At 48.7% G+C, this 18356-nt stretch overlaps 1 protein-coding gene across 5 annotated transcripts in view; it reads left to right on the forward strand.

The window, feature by feature from the left end:
* Positions 1 to 17037, forward strand: part of ARIH2 (ariadne RBR E3 ubiquitin protein ligase 2) — a 52979-nt gene extending 35942 nt beyond the window's left edge. For all 5 annotated transcript variants that reach the window (XM_075547317.1, XM_075547319.1, XM_075547318.1 and 2 more), the window contains 11 exons: positions 469 to 619; positions 1302 to 1423; positions 2244 to 2353; positions 7442 to 7559; positions 10137 to 10187; positions 10280 to 10301; positions 11892 to 12043; positions 12659 to 12802; positions 13250 to 13318; positions 14709 to 14792; positions 14976 to 17037. In XM_075547317.1, the coding sequence (XP_075403432.1) occupies positions 469 to 619; positions 1302 to 1423; positions 2244 to 2353; positions 7442 to 7559; positions 10137 to 10187; positions 10280 to 10301; positions 11892 to 12043; positions 12659 to 12802; positions 13250 to 13318; positions 14709 to 14792; positions 14976 to 15047 (1095 nt within the window). In that variant the 3' untranslated portion in view covers positions 15048 to 17037. The remainder of the gene's footprint in view (positions 1 to 468; positions 620 to 1301; positions 1424 to 2243; positions 2354 to 7441; positions 7560 to 10136; positions 10188 to 10279; positions 10302 to 11891; positions 12044 to 12658; positions 12803 to 13249; positions 13319 to 14708; positions 14793 to 14975) is intronic.
* Positions 17038 to 18356: the final 1319 nt, after the last annotated feature.

Here is an 18356-nt window from a genome sequence, read left to right on the forward strand (position 1 = left end):
GACCTCTTTCAAAACAAAGCAAAACAGAACTCACTGGCATCAGGTCCATGCCAGCACACAGTAACCTGACAGGACAGAATAAAATTGGCCCTTAGGGTTTCCCAAGCCATCATCTTTACAAAAGCAGACTGCCCTCCTTTTTCTCCCTCAGAGCACCACGTGCTTTTGAACTAGCCTTCCCTATAAAGATCTGGTCGTTCTGAAGTTCTTAACTTTTTAGCCACTATAAGTTGAAAAAAGTAAAAGTACATTCAGTTGTGCATTTCTGCTTCTTCCTTCCTCTGAAACCTTGTGATTCTGCAAGCCCGGCCTCGGGTGCCCCCTCTTTCAAGAAGCCTTCATGGTGTAACTCTCTGCTCAGCACACAGTACAGCTTGGTCAGGATTGCCTCTCATGCTTGGGGCCACGCTGTGGCCTCCTAAGAACCGGAGATTCCTCTTTGGCTGATGTGGCTGTGCCTCTTCTCAGGTCCCCGCAGCCCACCCCCCTCACCACTGTGCGGTGTGTATGCAGTTTGTGCGGAAGGAAAACCTCCTCTCTCTGGCTTGTCAGCACCAGTTTTGCCGCAGCTGCTGGGAGCAGCACTGCTCCGTACTTGTCAAGGACGGCGTGGGTGTGGGTAAGTCTGCTCTAGCATTTGCAGAAGACTGGGGCTGGAGTGTTTGTCTTTGACTCTGCCTTGTCAGGTCCTCAGGTAAACTGAGTGTTTCTTCAGCTCTAATTGTGGTTCCCAAACACCACTTTGAACACTGGCAAAAAAGTTCCCCAGCCCCTCAGCAAGGGGAGAAAGTTAAGGATATTGGTGGGTACCTGTGTTGGTGTGAGTACAACATTCGCTCCACTTTGGGGACAACTATCTTTTAAGCTGTCTACCCTCCGTTGGTCCCCCAGGTGGCAGCCTTAGCTCAGAAACATCCAGAGTTTGCCACTGTTTAGGTAACAGCACAAATCAAATTGATGACAGTGACAGAGGGTTTGTTAAACTCTGACATGATGCCATTGAAGCCACATACCGTCCCCTTAATGTGTTGGTGATGATCACTTACACATAAATTAAGCTTCAAGAATCTTAAAGATTTTTTTAAATGATTTTGAGGTGTGCTATTGGTGTATATATATGGGATTTGAGATAATATTGTTGTTGCATCACTTTGCAAATATGGCTAATTTTCCTCATCTTTGAATAAATTCTATTGATGAAAGGTTCTTTCTATGGGCTACATTTCCCTTGCTAATTGATCCTCAATTCTTGTGTTGTGTCTCCTCACACGGTGGTTGATCAGGTTGCCTTTATTCAATAGGGGTTTCTTGTATGGCTCAGGACTGCCCACTCCGAACACCAGAGGACTTCGTGTTTCCGTTGCTGCCCAACGAAGAATTAAAAGACAAATACAGACGCTACCTCTTCAGGGACTATGTGGAGGTATGACCAACCCCTGCTCTGTGTCTTTCACCAGAGGCTTCCCAGTTACTGATACAGTCATGTCCGGTGGCCAATACTGTGGTCATTTAAAGAAGGAGCTCCATAGTCTTAGAAACTTGACGGTCTTTGGAGTGGTAGTGGAGGACACAGGTCCATGAGTCCCAGGCCTGCTGCTGCTTGCTGTGTGGCATCTGAGCGCTCCTGGAATTGGGCAGGCACTCTCACTGTACACACAATGGGTGTGTCAGAGGATAGTCAGATGTGACTTCCTCACTTGGTTCACTGTGTGGTCCCGTGTAGAGAAGAGGTCTTGCTCTTTGAGTAGTTTGAAAACTTGCTGGGGGTTGATTCCAGCCTGGTTAGTTTTGAAGTCCTTTGTCTCTCTCGAGCTACGTGTGCAGGCTGGCCAATTCCATGCAGAGTATTTTTTAATCTTTAAAACATTTTTTTAATGCTTTGACTTGCTGGGTTGATGAGTGGTATGGGTCTTTTTGTGCACAGGCTAAGGGATAAGCAGGCGGCCTTATTCTTGGTACCATTTGCTGCCTATGGTAGATGCCTGAGGATCTTTGAACCCCTGAGCTGCCCTAACTATACCTGACTAGGCCGTGTTTCTTTCCAGCTTTGGTCCATATTCGCTACCCTTACACAGACACTTGTTTATTCCATTTTGTAATGAGCCTTAGTTTATCAGCCCTCTACTGGGTTGCTATAGCATCTGTTCTGATTCTGTCATCACCTGGAAGAGCAGTAGGTGTTTAAACCCTCCAGAGTCTAATTTGGAGGCAGTGAACAAGGGCTGTCCTCATTGTTTCCACAGAGTCATTACCAGCTCCAGCTGTGCCCTGGTGCAGACTGCCCCATGGTTATCCGGGTACAGGAGCCCAGAGCTCGCCGAGTGCAGTGCAATCGATGCAACGAGGTTTTCTGGTAAGAGTGAGTGTGGGTGCTGAGTAGCCCAGGGCTCATATTCCTCTCCCACCACAGTTACACTGCTGTTTCTCTGGACCGGGTGGGTCTGTGAGGTGGGCTCTCAAAGCCAGTAGAGCTGCTGCAAGGAGGAGGTTTGCGTTCCGCATCTCATGTTCCAGGGGGAGTTGGATGTATGAGTGGGTACCCCCCCAAAAAAAAGGAATTTCTTTTTCAGAGCTATGTATTATATATTATATATAATTATTTTTAAAAAACAACCTTCAAAATACTCTCCATTACACTTAATACATTTTTCAAATCTGTGAGTCCATTCTTGGCAATAGTTTTCAAATGCATCTGTTTGTATGGCTTCCGTACCTCCCTCATTTTTTTCTTCACCTCTTCTGCATCATCAAATCACTGTCCTTTCATGTCCCTTTTCATTCTCGGAAACAAAAAGAAACTTCATGGAGAAAGGTCAGGTGAGTCAGGTGCATGGGGCAAGAGAGGCATGCTATTTGTTGCTGAAAACTGGCCCACTGAGATGACCGCGTGAGCAGGTGCATTGTCATGGTGGCAGAACCAGTTCCCTGTCTGACACAAATCAGGCCTTACTTGCCACACACTGTTACGCAGTCTTTTCAGAACCTCTAAATCAGTGGTTCTCAACCTGTGGGTCGCAACCCCTTTGGGGGTTGAATGACCCTTTCATGGGGTCACCGAATTCATACCAGTAGTAAAATTACAGTTATGAAGTAGCAATGAAAATAATTTTATGGTTTGGGGGGTCACCACCACATAAAGGGTTGCAGCGTTAGGAAGGTTGAGGACCACTGCTCTAAATAGAAAGGTGTATTCACAGTCTGACCTGGTGGAACGAACTCCAAATGCACTATCCCCTTCACCTCACAAAAACCAAATAAGCATCGTTTTGATCTTTGATTTCATTGGACAAGTTTCTTTTGGGCGAGGTGATGATGCCGTCTTCCACTGACTTGATGTTTGCTTTTGGGGTCATGAGAATAGCACTGTGTCTTGGCACCTTGGCAAAAAAAAGTCTGAGTCGCTTTGGAGCTGTTCTTTCAAAACACGCCATGTTTCCAGCCGATGCTCTTTTTCTTGGCCAGTCAAAACCCAAGGCACAAATTTAGCAGTGACCTTTCTCCTTCCCAAATGTCTCATTAAAATTCATTGAACCTAGTCCAAGATAGTCCAGATAACTTCCCCATCTCTTCATTCCATCGTTGGTTTTCAAGCACAAGTGTGCAAATCTTCTTGGTATTTTTGTACGTTCGAGATGTTGATAGACATCCAGAACGAGGTTTGTTAACAATCGACATTTCACCTTTATTGAAACCAGAGAACTCTCATGAACACTTGAGTTTTCCCCATAGCACTGCCCTTGTAAGCTGTGTTCAACATCACAACAGTTTTTGTGGCAGTTTTCCTGGGCAGGAAACAAAATTTCACAGCCACGTGCTGTTCTCTTAAATCAACCATCACAACAAACGAAGTTCAAGCGAAACTGCTTTTTTAAAAATCATTTTATTGGGGGCTCATACAACGGTTTATCACAATCCATACATAAAACATCAGTTGTATAAAGCACATTTGTACATTAGTTCTTACCATTCTCAAAACATTTGCTCTCCATGTAAGCCCCTAGCATCAGCTCCTCATTTTTCCCCTCCCTCCCCACCCCCTCTCCCTCATGAGCCCTTGATAATTTATAAATTATTATTTTGTCATATCTTTCCCTGTCCGACATCTCTCTTCACCCACTCTTCTGTTGTCTGTCCCCCAGGGAGGAGGTTATATATAGATCCTTGTAATCGGTTCTCCCTTTCCACCCCACCCTCCCTCCACCCTCCTGGTATCGCCATTCTCACCACTGGTCCTGAAGGGATCATCCACCCTGGATTCCCTGTGATCCCAGTTCCTGTCAGTACCAGTGTGCATCCTCTGGTCTATCCAGATTTGTAAGGTAGAATTCGGATCATGATGGGGGGGGGGAGGGGGAGCAGAGAGGAAGTATTTAGGAACTAGAGGAAAGTTGTATGTTTCATTGGTGCTACAGTGCTTTTATGAAAAAATTCATTGTGACTAAAGAGAACCTTCCCAAGGGATTCCACTGGATCCACTCACTCAGAGCAAGTTGCTCAATGCTCGCCTAGCAGGAAAAATGCACGAAAGCGCTGCCAAGTGGAGTTTCTTTCTTTTTTTTTCTTGGTGTGTGTGTGGGGGGGGGGGGGGACTCTATCGTATACTCAGTCTAGGGGAAAGGGATAGAAGGAGCACAAATTCTTGGAGAATGTGTTGTGATTTCTGTTACTAAAACTGGTTAAGAAATTGTGTTAGGTCTGTGTGACTATGTATCTAGCTGAACATGATATAATTCCTATGTGAAAAGCTACAACCTTTAAAGCTATGTCTTTACCTCTTTTGACCTTTCTTGGGTAATTTTCTCAAGGCTGTGGTTCATAATGGTCTACGTAGTTCAAAGTTGAGGTCTGGGGACACTAGTCGAGTGACTGAGTGGTGAAGTCTGAGAGTGGCTAACGCAGACTTGTTGCATGCTGAGCAGACAGCATTCGTGTCCCTCAGGCCTGGCCTGCTTCAGCATTTTCTGCTTTATCAGCAAAGTAAAAACCACCTAGACATGTCAATCAGTTAACTTATCGGTTACCTCAAAGACCTTTTATAACCATCAGGATTTTGAGAAGGAAAACCACAGAGCACACACGGAGTTTCCTCCTGTGTGTTGTTAGTTGTCACGGAGTGGACTTCAGTGCGTGGGTCTTCCACATTAGCACAGTGGGACCTTTCACAAGGAACTTGCAGACCTGCCTTCCAAGGTCCTCTGGGTGAGTTCACCACCACCCCCCCGACCATCTGTCCACTCAGGGGTTCCCTTCTGGGGATAAAGAATGCACAATTGTGTGCATTTGTGATCATTGTGTGAAAACTGGAATTCATTTTTTTCCCCAAGTAAAGACAGGAAAAGCAGGTATGCTTTATTAGCAAGGCCTTAAATTCTTTCTTCCAGCTTCTATATTTCTATCAAGCTCTGTGTGTTCCCTAGTCTGGGGGTGGGGGTGGCGGGGGTGGCAGCATGAAGCTGGGTAGATAGATGTTTATCTGGTGACCTGAACCTGGGCAGGCAGTTGTAGATCAAAGGTTCATGTTTGCCATAATTCTTTCTGGATCAAACTGGAGTAGAAAATTTTAAAAACAACTGTTTGCTATTGTTGTGTTTGTTGATTATGGTGTCACGTGAAGAATTTTAGTGTAAGTAAGTGTTTGGCATTTCCCTCCAATAAGTTACCCTTTTCATTTAAGAAATCACTGTTGTTACATTCCTGGATTTGGTGGTGAAAAATGATTGGTGTGCACTAGAGAATCACTCCCCACCATCAGTGATAGCTCTTCTATCACTCAGCATTTGCCAGGTCCGTTAGGTGAACCGGTAGTGAATGGTCCACCTCTTAGGACAGTGACTCTCAACCTGTGGGTTGTGACTCCTTTGGGGGTCGATCCCCCCTTTCACAGGGGTCACCCGGTTCATAACTAGCAAAATTACAGTGATGAAGTAGCAATGAAAATAATTTTGTGGTTGGGGGTCACCACAACATGAGGAACTGTATGAAAGGGTCGCGGCCTGAGGAAGGTGGAGAACGGCTGTCTTAGGACATAGGTTTGGAAGCAAATCAACTGCTGGGTGAGGTAGCAAGAGCTGTGTGGGAAGGAGAGGAAGCCCGGGGGAAAGCGGGTCTGCCTGTGGAGAGTGCAGGAGGGGAGTGTCCACAAGGACTGGCCAGAGGGGGGAGCTGTAGGTCTGCGCAGAGAAGTTGCTAAGCTGTGTGTGTGGAGGGAATGGTGGGGTGACTCCCTGCCACGGAGTCGATCCTTTTTGACATCACTGATGTGCATCGAATAAAGAGCACGTGATACTTAGAGATGATACTTTGCCGCTTGGAACCGCCACCCATAGGTGTGTACAAAGAGAGACTGGGAGGGAATGCTTGTTGACAGGAAATGAAATGTAATTTGTTCTTTGCATTCTCAGTATTGGAGGGTCGGGATACTCTTTCTACTAAAGGGACAAACTGAATGGTTCATCTAACTTGGGACTTCCTTGTACATTTATTAATTGTGATTAAAATAGCTTATGTCTCCTGAAGGTTTATCAGATAGCAGCCACTGTCCTGACCCTTCTGTTTTGCATTATCAAGACTGTCCAATTTGCAGAGTTGTTTTACTTAGTCTGGGGGTGAGGAAATCAAAACCCAAGTTAACCCCCACTTAGTAAATTGCAGGCTCATCATTTGTGTTGTTGCCCTGATCACACCTCCTTGGAGGAATCATGGTAGGGCTTCAGAGAAACCATGTAGAAAATGGGTGTGAGGGTGTGGGTGTTCGGACTTGCATGTACTTGCTTCCTGCCTTTGAAGATGTTGCTGGAGGCTGTGGACCAGCAAAGGTCAAGAGCCACTAATCTTGCTCGCTGTCATTCTCGCCCAGGTTATGAATATCTTCCTCGGGCGTGTGTGGTTCTCTCTGATGACCCTTCCTGTGCACAGAACTGTATTTCTCTTAGGCCAGAAGGAAATCGGGAGCAGAGACCTGCCCCAGCGAGCATTTGCATGCCTTGTTTCTGATTTTAAGCGTCAGGTGTCACCATATGTCATCCCCGTGGTGCAAAAGTTCTGGTGTTAGTGTGCATCTTCGCATGCTCATGTGGCTGGGAGGTGAGAAGTGGGTCCCAGGCCTGGCTTGGCTTTAAGTGGAGGATCCCTCATGGCAGCCTCCATGCCCTTTGAGGGGTTGAGCTCTGCATTTGACATCTTTTCAGCAAGAGGTGACATCACACAAGATCTTTAAAATAGAAACATTTTATTGGGGGGGGGGGATTGTGCATGTGACTTAAAGGGCTCGGATTGAAGAGAAATCCAAATCCTTTTTCAGTATCATTCGAGGTAAGTAGCGGCCCCAAAGGCCTTTGGAGATGACCCTGCCTTTTCGAAAAGCTCTATTTCAGGAACAAAAGGAAAACTGACTATATGAGACCTGATGAGTATTTGAATGTTTTTCTTTTCTGGTTTTAAGTTTCAAGTGTCGTCAGATGTATCACGCCCCCACAGACTGCGCCACAATCCGGAAATGGCTCACGAAGTGTGCAGATGACTCTGAAACGGCCAACTACATTAGTGCACACACTAAAGACGTAAGGCTTGTATCTTCCCTCTCGCGGACCCGCCCTCCTTCGTGGGGCCCAAGGCCCTGCCCAGGGCCTGTAGCATTAAGAGAGGGCACTCAGGGCTCTTGCTGGAGGCTGCAGGCCCTCCCCGCCCTGGGCAGATTTCCCATCGGTTTATTTTGGGCTGATTTGGGTGCAGGTATTTTAATAGAATGTTGAAGGACCTTTAAATGTTTGATAACCAGGGATGATTCATCACAAGAAAACTCGTCTTTATTGACTGCTTACCAGGCTGCTGCAGCCTCGGGAAGGAGGTGTTCAGTAGCCACAGCTGCTAAATGGCAAAGCTGTGATGCTAGCCCAGGCTTGCCTGATTCTCCTCCTGAAGTTTTCCATGAGAAGCATGCCTTGCAGTTGCTTGAGTGCTGACCTAACCCGACAGCCAAGGTTGAGCCCTGTGCCAGTCACTGGCAGAATCACTGGCACAGCTGTGACCATGATTGACATCCGTCATTGTCTAAAGCTGACTTCTCTGGAATAAACCAACGAAGCATTTACGAGGGGGCTTCAAAATGTTCATAGAAAAAATGTATATCAATATTAGAGTTTTCTAATACATAAATAACAGGATTACTCCAAGGAAATGGCTCATTTCCTTGTTCCAAATGAGTTCCAAATCCACTAGTCAGTTGTCAAGTTAAAGATTTCTTCTGACTTGTGGTTTACAGGAGCTGATGAACTCCAAATAGACAGGTCCATGGTACAGTTCCCGGAGCTGGCACACCCTACAATCTGCAGGTCAGACAGATTGCTGGCTCTCATCCCAAGGAAGTAACTGCCTCACCACCCACCCAAGAGGTGGTCAGAGGATGATGAGCCCCATGCAGGAGTGAGAGAGGGCGAACTTGCCCAGAACTTCCATACATAGTAGATGCAGACACGGCCTTACGGAGGCCCCCTTTCATCTGATGGACTGTTCATATCAAGTCACAAATTGGAAAATGATTACATAATATATTCCAGAACACTAGTCAAGCTGACACTAATTTTTAGTCTACCTCTTTTCAACTTGGCATTCTAAAATCCTATTTGCACCTAACATGATAGCTCTCATGTGCATGTACAATCAAAACACACACTAGCCTATTCTTGTGCTTCATAATAAGTGATAAAGGCCAGAGGAAAACTATTAGATAAACCTAACAAAATAAGAAAAATATTTTAAAACAATTATAATGGGGAGGGGGAGGTAAAAAAAAAAACACAATTATAGTTCTCGTTTCTGTAGCTGGTCATGTGGTCGTAACTGGTGTTTAGAACTGTCTTCTTTCATCATCCATTCCACTCCACATTCCCTTTCCCTGCAGCAAGCACCTCAGGTAGTTACAGTTCTTTGCACGGTGGAGTGACTCAAACCTCCATTGCTGAAAGGTCTGGGTCCTTGGGTTGCTGTAGCTGTCCATTGACTTTAATCATAGGGCATGGTGGTACTAAAATGTCCTAAGGGATCTCCTGTGTTCTAGAGAGAGCCTGCTTTATTTCCATTATTTAATAGCAGTTCTTGTTTCCTGTGTGTGATGATGAGAAACAATCGTGTCAGTGAGAATGGTGGCTACTTTTTTTTTTTTTTTGCCTTCTGATCCACAGCCAAGGGGATCCCAAAGTGACCAGGTGGCATTCTTAACTTTCAATTCAGTGGAATCATATTGGGTCACCTGATAGGAATATTGCTCTCTTTGGATGCGTAGAGCCTAGGGTTATGAGGACCGAAACCCAAGCTTTTGAAAGGGGGTTGATCATGCTGCCATTCCCATTTTTATTCCTTGGTGTTCCCATCCCCATGAATCCTGGAGAGGCAGCACCGTATATCAGAGCACTATATCAGATGCCAAGTTCAAGCATATACAGCCTCTTAGAGAACATGGCCCCTGCCCTGCTTTGCAAGGTATTGCCACCTCTCTGGTGCCATAGTTGTGTCCAAGCCAGCTGCTTTAGAACGGTGGCCATCGTGGTAAGACAAGTGAATTCCATAAGCCTGGACCCATTGCTGCCCTTCATGTGCTGTGAAGTGGATCTCTCGATGCAGGGAAGTGCTGTGTGGACTACCTTGATGGCAGGGAGTCGCCTTCATGGCAGGGGAGAAGCACAGCATCACTGCGGCCGGAGGCTGCTGGCGTGTCTCCAGTGAGAGAGCATGAGCGTTGCAAGTTTCCTTGCCTGCTTCTGAAAGAAGTCCAGGCAAACTGACTAAAACGTAGTTTAGTGTGGCTGCTCTTGTGTTTTCTTTGGCAGCCATTGCAAACAGGCAGGCTTTCTGCTGACTCGGCCTGTGCTTAATCAGAGCAACGCCATGGCAGCAACAGATGGTAGAAGACTTAGCAGGGCTCAGCTGGTGCTTGGAGTGTTTCAAAACCAAACGTGCTGACCTCATTTCCTTGAATTGCTGTTCCAGCCTCAGCGACCTGCCACTTCTAAGTGAGATGCTCCTCCCCCAGAAGTGCTCGCATGATGAGCTCCTGGGCACAGGTGCCAGGCGTTTGTGTAATTTGTCTTAGAGCCGGCCCGATCGTGTGTGAGCCTAACGGCGCCCTTCTGTCTCCTCAGTGTCCCAAGTGCAACATCTGCATTGAGAAGAACGGGGGCTGCAATCACATGGTAAGCAAAGGTTCATGCGCACTTTGCATGGATGGCGCAACGCCTCTGGTTAGCGTGCCCTTAACGTGTTTTCTTCTGTTTTCCTCCGACAGCAATGCTCCAAGTGTAAACACGGTGAGTCCCCTGCTTGGCGTTCAAGGCCCACTGGCATGGTTGTGTTTCTGTGCGTGGGTCCCCATCGTTTGTTTAGTGAGATGCCCGGGCCCAGGGGAGCCCTCCGTTCAGCCTTAGCTCTAATCACTTTGCCAGCTTGCTGGCACCTGTATTCAGAAGTCAAGTTTGGAATGACCTTAGGCCTTCATAATTCTCCAGTCATCAAGAGGGGTGTATTCTTTTTAATTTGGGGCCAAGGCAGGTAAGTAGCATGGGCTCATCACGCTATTGTACAGGTACGTTCAGAGCAGTTTGTACACGGTCTTACGAGAGGTGGTCAGAGTGCTTTCCATCTGAAGGCTTCTAGTGCTCCCAGGACGAGTTTTGACTTGTCCTTCCAGCTGTCAAGAACAGGTCGTATGGTCTGCGAGACCAAGTGAAGAACCAGCATTGTTTCCAGTGCAAGCTGTGTCTCAGTGCTCTCTGCCCAACCACTCACCTGGCCTGGAAGGCCTTGGGATGCTCTCCTCTGTGTGGGCCCTTCATGGATTGCCAAGGGTCAACGTAGCAAGGTGTTGCCAGGCACGATCTGAAGTAGAGAATGCAGACAGACCCACCATCGTGGCACCTTCCCTCGATGGGCCACTCTGTGCATATGCGTTTGAAGGGGAAGTGGCTTGTCCTTAGGAGGGTGCACGGTATACATACAGTTTTAAGCACCCCCTGTACCCTGCATATTTCTATACAAAGAAGCCCCGTCCTGCCCCTTGCTGTGCTGTAGTGTTGTGCCACTTCCATGGGCAGCCTCACGCAGCATGTTAGCCATTGAAAAGAGCAGCTGACTCGGGAGAGGACAGTTTTGCCACTTCATGTGACGCTCCAGGAAGAGAGAAGCTGGAGCAGTCTCTACATCTCGGCATCTGGCCTGAGGGTTCCTACGACTTTTGAGAGCCCTTTTGTTAAATCAGCTGAGGATGAGTGTAAACTCTGGGAAACAGGACCTCCCACAGTTTGGGGGCCTCTGAACGAAACTGGACATCCAGCGCAAAGGTGGCTGGTCCCTCCCCACTAGGCTGCGGCTATTGTTTAGATGGGTCACAGCTGAAAGGGGACTTTCATCCTCTCCCCCATTGCTTCCTCCATGTGCAAGCATACATTTTGAGGGGTAATACTATTTTGTGACAGCTATAGAGTTTATAGAATTGCACTTCTTAAAATGAAAGGAAGTGACCTTGACTACAGTTTCATGTCCGAAACAGTTTACTTGCCCCAGTGGTGTGAGGGGGGACGTGGTTAGGAGGGGTGTTTGCACAGGTGCTGTGTGCTCCGGCCAACCTTGTGGGCCCCAGGTGGACAGGTGTCTGCGTCTCGCACAGAGCGGCCAGCAGTTTTCATGCAGCCAGCCTCTGCCTGTGTGGGGATTGAAAGTCATGAGTGCACATGCCCGGACCATCCATAGAGTGTTCGTATCAGCACGGTCAGGCCACAGGGACAGTGGGATGTGACAAGGATGAAATGCATGTCCCCTCTGGAAAGATGTCCCCTGGGGAAGTTCTGGCTGGAGGAATGTGGGCTTGCCTTATAAGTGTAAGAGACTCTCTCTCTGTGCAGACTTCTGCTGGATGTGTCTAGGAGACTGGAAGACCCACGGCAGTGAGTACTACGAGTGCAGTCGGTACAAGGAGAACCCTGACATTGTCAACCAGAGCCAGCAGGCCCAGGCCAGGGAGGCCCTTAAGAAATACTTGTTCTACTTTGAGAGGGTAGGTGTCCTCTCCTGTACCTGCCCCTTGGGGGTAGGCTGCTCTAGTTGGCTTGGCCAGAGCTTCCTAAGGTGGCCTGCTGGGGTAGAATTCTCGCAGCTGGTAGCCAAGGGCAAGCTCATGTCCTCAGAAGTCCATGGATGACACTCAGGCCGTGACCCTGGGTGCTGACTCTGTAGGTGTGGCTTTTAGGCTCTACAGAGCAGCCATCGTCAATGGGGAAAAGATGTGCTGGCCTTGGTTGGAAGGTGGATGAAAGGACAACATGGAGGACTGCCAGACAAGTCTTTTCTGTCCAGTATCATCTGACTAGATGGAGAGGGCAGTTCCAGCCTGTGGCACATGTGGCTCCTTAGCATGGTAAAGTGATGGGTAGCTAGCTGTGCTGAGTCCTCAGGAGCCCCACCGCCGCAGAGGGGAGGGGAGGAGTGCTCTGGCAAGCAAGCTGCACCTTTGGCCAAGGTGAGAATATGTTGTGAAGAAGCCTCCCTATATCCTGTAACACAGTCCTTAACGTAGAGGCTGACAGCCCAGTTATCTGCTGACCTCCAATGTGGAGCTCCACGTCTGCCCAGGACGCCGTCCGTAGCTTTCTCTCCTGCCTGTGCCCTGTAGTGGGAAAACCACAACAAAAGCCTGCAGCTGGAGGCACAGACATACCAGCGGATCCATGAGAAGATCCAAGAGAGGGTCATGAACAACCTGGGGACGTGGATTGACTGGCAGTACCTACAGAACGCAGCCAGGCTTTTGGCCAAGGTGTGTTCCACTCCATTCTTCTGACCCCACTGAATGCCAGCTCCTGTCGGGCCCAGACCTTGTTGGCTGGGAGGCCCTAGCTCCAGCCAGTAGGGCAGCGTTTTCCTGGTCCAGGCCCACAGACTTGACTTTCCACGAAGAGTGTGCATATTGGGGGGCACATACTGAGCTAGATGGGTGTCCTGGGGGGGGGGGCATTTGAGAGTGCCGCAGCACTGAGGGTGTTTGCTGCCTATGAGTCAGTTTGAAATGGAACCGTTGATGCTCTGTGGTCCTTTCCTTCATCAACTCCTGTGTCCTTCCGGAGTTCACCATCTGCTCTTTGTGCAGGTCCATGCCTATAGATCCAGGCTAATTTGCATGGTGTTGTAGGAATGGTCAATGTTCCCTGAGGGGTGGGCGGGTAGGTTTGAATCTCACTGTCCCCTCTGTTCTCTCCACCTGCAGTGTCGATACACCCTGCAGTACACCTATCCATATGCGTACTACATGGAGTCCGGACCCAGGAAGAAACTGGTAAGGCAACGCAAGCCCTCCTTCTACCTCCACAGCCCCCTCGGGGCTCTCACAGCAGAGCAGGGCAAAGTCAAAACAAAGCTGGCCACTCCTACTCTGGTCACCCTCCAGCTACATCTCTGGGACTGGCATTTTGTATTCTGGTAAAGGTACATGGGCGTCAGCCGCTGAATGACCAGATTTGAGTGCCTGCCAAGATCTATGGTCACTTGGGAGGCACATGTCCATGCTTTGGGGTGGGGGTGGGGGGGTGAGGCACGAGTGTTCCTAAGTTAGAATTGACTTCTTTACCGTGTTATTCAATTCTGTGTGTCTACATATAATCATTTTATTGGGGGTTCTAACAGCTCTTATAACAGTCCGTACCTCACTTGTATCAAGCACATTTGTACATATGTTGCCATCATCATTTCCAAAATACTGTTTGAGCCCTTGTTATGGGCTACTTTTTTCCTTGCCTCCTTTACCCTCACATCCTCATGGACCCCTGATAAGTTAAGTTATAAGCTGTTATTGTTTTCATATCTTGTCCCCGGGGAGGCTGGGAGTTAGTTATGCACGGATCATGGTAGTCGGCGTCTCCCCACCTCCCTCCCGCCCCTGGGGTGCTGCTGCTCCCATGACTCTTCCTGAGGGCTTCATCTGTCCTGGCTTCTGTGTGTCGAGATCAGTTCTGTATTTTGTGCGTGGGTTCTTTTCCCCCAAGGATAAAGCCCATATAAAAAAGTATTTGTGTCCCCAAAAAAGAAAAAAAGTATTTCTGTCATCCAATAATGACCACTGTTAGCACTTTCCAGCCTTTAAAAATTAATGCTATTTATATGTAGTTTTGTAATGTATATTTCGTGTACAGTTGTCAATTTCTAACTAGGCTGGTAAATAAAAATTTTTAATGATTGCATGAGTTTTATAATGGTTATTATTTTGCTATTCCCATTTTTTATGGTTATAAATAAGAAATTGAAGAACATCTTTATACATAAAACTTTACCTCCTTAAGTGAGATTATTAGAAATATAATTGCTAAGTCAAATTATTAAAGTATTTTTAAGGCTCTTGATTTGCAGATTCACTGAACATGAAAAATGTTTGATGAATCTACCAATGGTCAGTCTTTGTTTTTTAATAGTTTTATTGGCATGTACTTCACATACCGTATGATTTAATCATTAGATCATAGTAAGAAGATTTGTACAGACATCACCTCAGTCCATCTCTGACCAGTTTCTTGTGCATACGCGTTGTTTTCAACTCCCTGTTTCCCTGAACATGGGGACTAACACGTGAAATTGTCTGTAGCTCTTGCGAGGAAGCCTGGGTATAGTCCTGCATCTGCAGGCCCTGCCTCGCCTACCCCTTTCTCCTTTGCACCTTTGCCTTGCCCGTACAGTTTGAATACCAGCAGGCTCAGCTGGAAGCCGAGATCGAAAACTTGTCCTGGAAAGTAGAGCGTGCAGACAGCTATGATAGAGGGGTGAGTGCCTGCTCTCTCTTGAACCCTGGATTGCAGGTGAGGGAGGACTGCTGTGGTGTGTGGACTAGAAGCTGCTGCTGCTGAGCCGGGCTTGGGATTCACCCAGAGCCCTTGGGATGGGGGGGGGGCATGGTTTTGCTCCCTGCTGGCCCATCAAACGCCCGTCTTGCTCCCCTGCTGTAGGACTTGGAGAACCAGATGCACATAGCGGAGCAGCGGAGGAGAACTCTGCTCAAGGATTTCCATGACACCTAGGGGGCACGGATGTGCTGGGCGTGTGAGGAAGGCCCAGCTGAGAGAGAGGCCTCCTGGCTGCCACAACTGCATGCTGCAGGCTGACGTCAACAACCCCGGCGCCAGCCAGGGCCACTCCCGAGAGACACTGGCAACACCCCTCTTAGTCGATTTCTGTTTTCTGCTCATCTTTTGCTTTCCCTCCCAGGGTGAGAAGCCATGTTGATGAGGCTTCTTTTTCAGAACCTTTAATTCTCTCCCTGGATGGTTGTTGGGCGGGAGGGGAGGTTTTTTTTCTGAATGGCTATTAATAGTATTAGATCATTACAACTTATGTAAATCTCAGAGGCTGTACAATTAGACAAAGAGGAGGAAGGGGAAAAAGCAAATCGTAGAATAACACAAACCCTTGATGAAAATAAATTGGCATCGGAATGTTCACCTTCTATTTTCCTCAGAAGTTCACATGCACTGCCCACCCACTTTGCCTCCAAACAAATGTCTGCTCTTCAGGAGGGGGGGCCACAGCTGAAGTCCCCTGAGGGGATGCCTAGTGACAGGTTTCCTGCCTGTTCCTTCCCTTTTGTGAGGTGGGGCACCTGCCTCACGTTGGCCATGAGGAGGCAGCCCAAGGCAGGGATTTCCTGCCCAGGTGCCCTGTTGTGGTGCTGCAGATCCTTGGCCTCATCTTCATTCTTGGAAGAGAGGCTGGCCCAGGCTGTTTACTGAGGCTGGAGCCCCCAGCAGAACCACAGGGGTGTATGTGGCCCTCCAAGCCAGGATTTCCTGTTGTCCAATAGATAGACCCCCATTTTCATAAGGAGCTGATCCTCCAAGTGAGTTTGTTTTCTTGGTACCTTCTTTTGTGCCAGTGTTCTATAGTGGTGGTCACCCTGACGAGGTCACTTGCCTGCTCAGTCCTGCTGCACTTTCCTCTGGGAATCGTTCTGGTCAGAGTTTGGCATGGTCCTTGCAAAAGGGATTTGGGGCCAGGTTGCATGTCACCTGAGGTACACCCAGAAGATGCCTGTACCCCATGCCAGCCCCTTTGAAGGCCCGGGAAGCTGAGGCCTGGAGCCTCCTTGCTCTCTGCTCTCAGCTCCTGTCCTGGGAGGGGCTGGTGAAGAGGGGGAGGGTGGCAGTTTGTGGAACAGTCAGGCCAAAAGGAGCCAGTGGTTCACGTGGTGCCCTACCTGTCCCAACCTGGACCTGTGGGCCTTTGTAAAGTGAGGGCTGTGGTCTCTGCAGCCTCCACTCAGACTGGCAGGTCTCCTGGGCCTCCCAGAGGAGCTGATTAGGGAGATGACTTGTGCACATTGTTGGAAGTTCTTTGTTTGTGTATTTTCACCTCCAGTCAGCCATTTCCCAGGTACCATGTAAGCTGTGAAACCCAGTCACCCTTGAATTAGAGGACAGCTGTGACTCTTGGGATTCAGGGCTACCTGGCTGACTACAGGGCCCCTTTCTCCCTTCTCAGGTTGTGTCTTCCTGTCGTCCTCAGCCAGCAAGGAGGCATGTGGTGTGGGGTGAGGGAATGGGGCTGTGAGCCCAGTATAGGTCTGGGGGGCTCGCTGTGCCTGGGCTCATGAGACTAGTGGGATGCAAATGCTCTGTTGATACGTACGTGTGGATCCTGGTTTCTTGGACCTCCCTCAGTGCTGCATCCTTCCTGAGGCACTGCCGCTGCAGCTCCGCCCTCTGAGTCACACCTGGGGCAGGACTGGTGTTTTCTGCACCTGCATCTCACTGTGGTCCAGGCCACTGGCTCTGCAGGGCTCTCTGGGTCGACCTCTAGCTGGCAGCCCCTGACCTGTGGAGAGCTTCCTTTGTGCCTCCTGTGACTGTCCTTTGTTCATGTCTGCCTTCCGAAGGACAGAGAGGAAGGAAGGCAATAGTGTTTCCCTGGATTCACCATCTCTTTGCTTTTCTTCAAAGAGTAAACTGAGGCGGTGTCATCTGCTCAGCATTGAGTAGTTTATTCAAAATAAAATGTACGTTTCTGATGATAAAAGCTTGTGTAGAGTCGTTCTTCAAAGGGTCCAGGGAGTCTCCCGAGCCAGTGAGTGCCAGGCAAAGGCCTTCCTAGTGGTCACCCCTCTCCCAGAGGCCTGTGCTGGGGCCTGGCCTTCTTCCCTGGCTCTGAGCAGTCCCTGTAGAGAAGCTCCTTGGCAGTCTCAGCTCCCCTCTCCCTCCATCGGGGGCAGGCACCTAGATTGTGGTAGGGCACAGGTGCTTAAAAAAACAAAACAAAAACTCAATGTCATGAGTTGATTCTGATTCAGCAGTTCTATAGGACTGGTTAGAACATCCCCTGTCAATTTCTGAGACCAACTCTTTATGGGAGTAGAAAGCCTCATCGTTTTCCTGCAGAGCAGCTAGTGGTTTAGAACTGCTGACCTTTTGTTTAGCAGCCCCAAATGTAACCAGCTAGGCCAACAAGGCTCCTGAAGGTCCCACACCCTTCACTCCGGGGCTGAGGCATGTGGGATACAGTAGGAAGAGATCAGGAGTTCTGGGTGGTATGGTATGGACAGAATTCGGGACAAAGTTGAGGTGGTGAAGTCCAGGCCCTAAGAATTAAGGACAGGAAATGGAGGTTGGGTGCTGGTTGGCGTCCCACATTTAAGGAACCTGAAGCAGCAATTTAAGGCACACATGGGACAGGCTAGAGAGCACCGCCCCTCTGATTCCATCCCAGGGCTGGTGTGCCAGGCCCCGGGTTTGCTTCCTGGTCAGACAGTGGTGGTTCAGAGCCCCACCCTTCCTCCATGGGCTTCCAGTCTTGCCGATGGGGTTAGTTACTGGTGAATTTTCAATGGGACAGTAAGGCCTGGCCATTCAGCTGGCACTTCCCTATACTGCCTCCCTTGCAGGTCAGTGGGAAGAGTACTGTGCTCTTGGCATGGTACCCCACCAGACCTTCGCATGGTGACTGAGCGCACACCCACTGGTCCTCAGAGCAGCCCTGTGAAGTTAGTGCTGTCCATGTTATGTAACTGCTCAAAAGCAAATGAAGTTACTTCTTTGTCCTAGGTCATCACAGCAATTAGCAAAACGAGAGCATTGAACTGTTAACTGGAAAGAAACGAAAGCATTTTTTTGTGGGGGGTGGGGGGGCGGGCGGGACGCATTAAAGCACAGCTCAAGGCAGGCCCATGTGTGACCCCGTGCACCTCAGTGATGAATGCAGGGCTCCAGGAGGTGGGCCAACCGGAGACTAACAGGGCACGACATTTTTCTTTATGGTGTAGTTGCCAAGTTCCGACAGCAGGTGGAGCAGATCCGGGTGTGGTGGGCCCTGCCTATGCTGGCTTGCCTGCTGTGCTCTGC

The sequence above is a fragment of the Tenrec ecaudatus genome, chromosome 4 (assembly GCF_050624435.1).
Source record: "Tenrec ecaudatus isolate mTenEca1 chromosome 4, mTenEca1.hap1, whole genome shotgun sequence".
In the NCBI taxonomy this organism is placed as follows: Eukaryota; Metazoa; Chordata; class Mammalia; order Afrosoricida; family Tenrecidae; genus Tenrec; species Tenrec ecaudatus.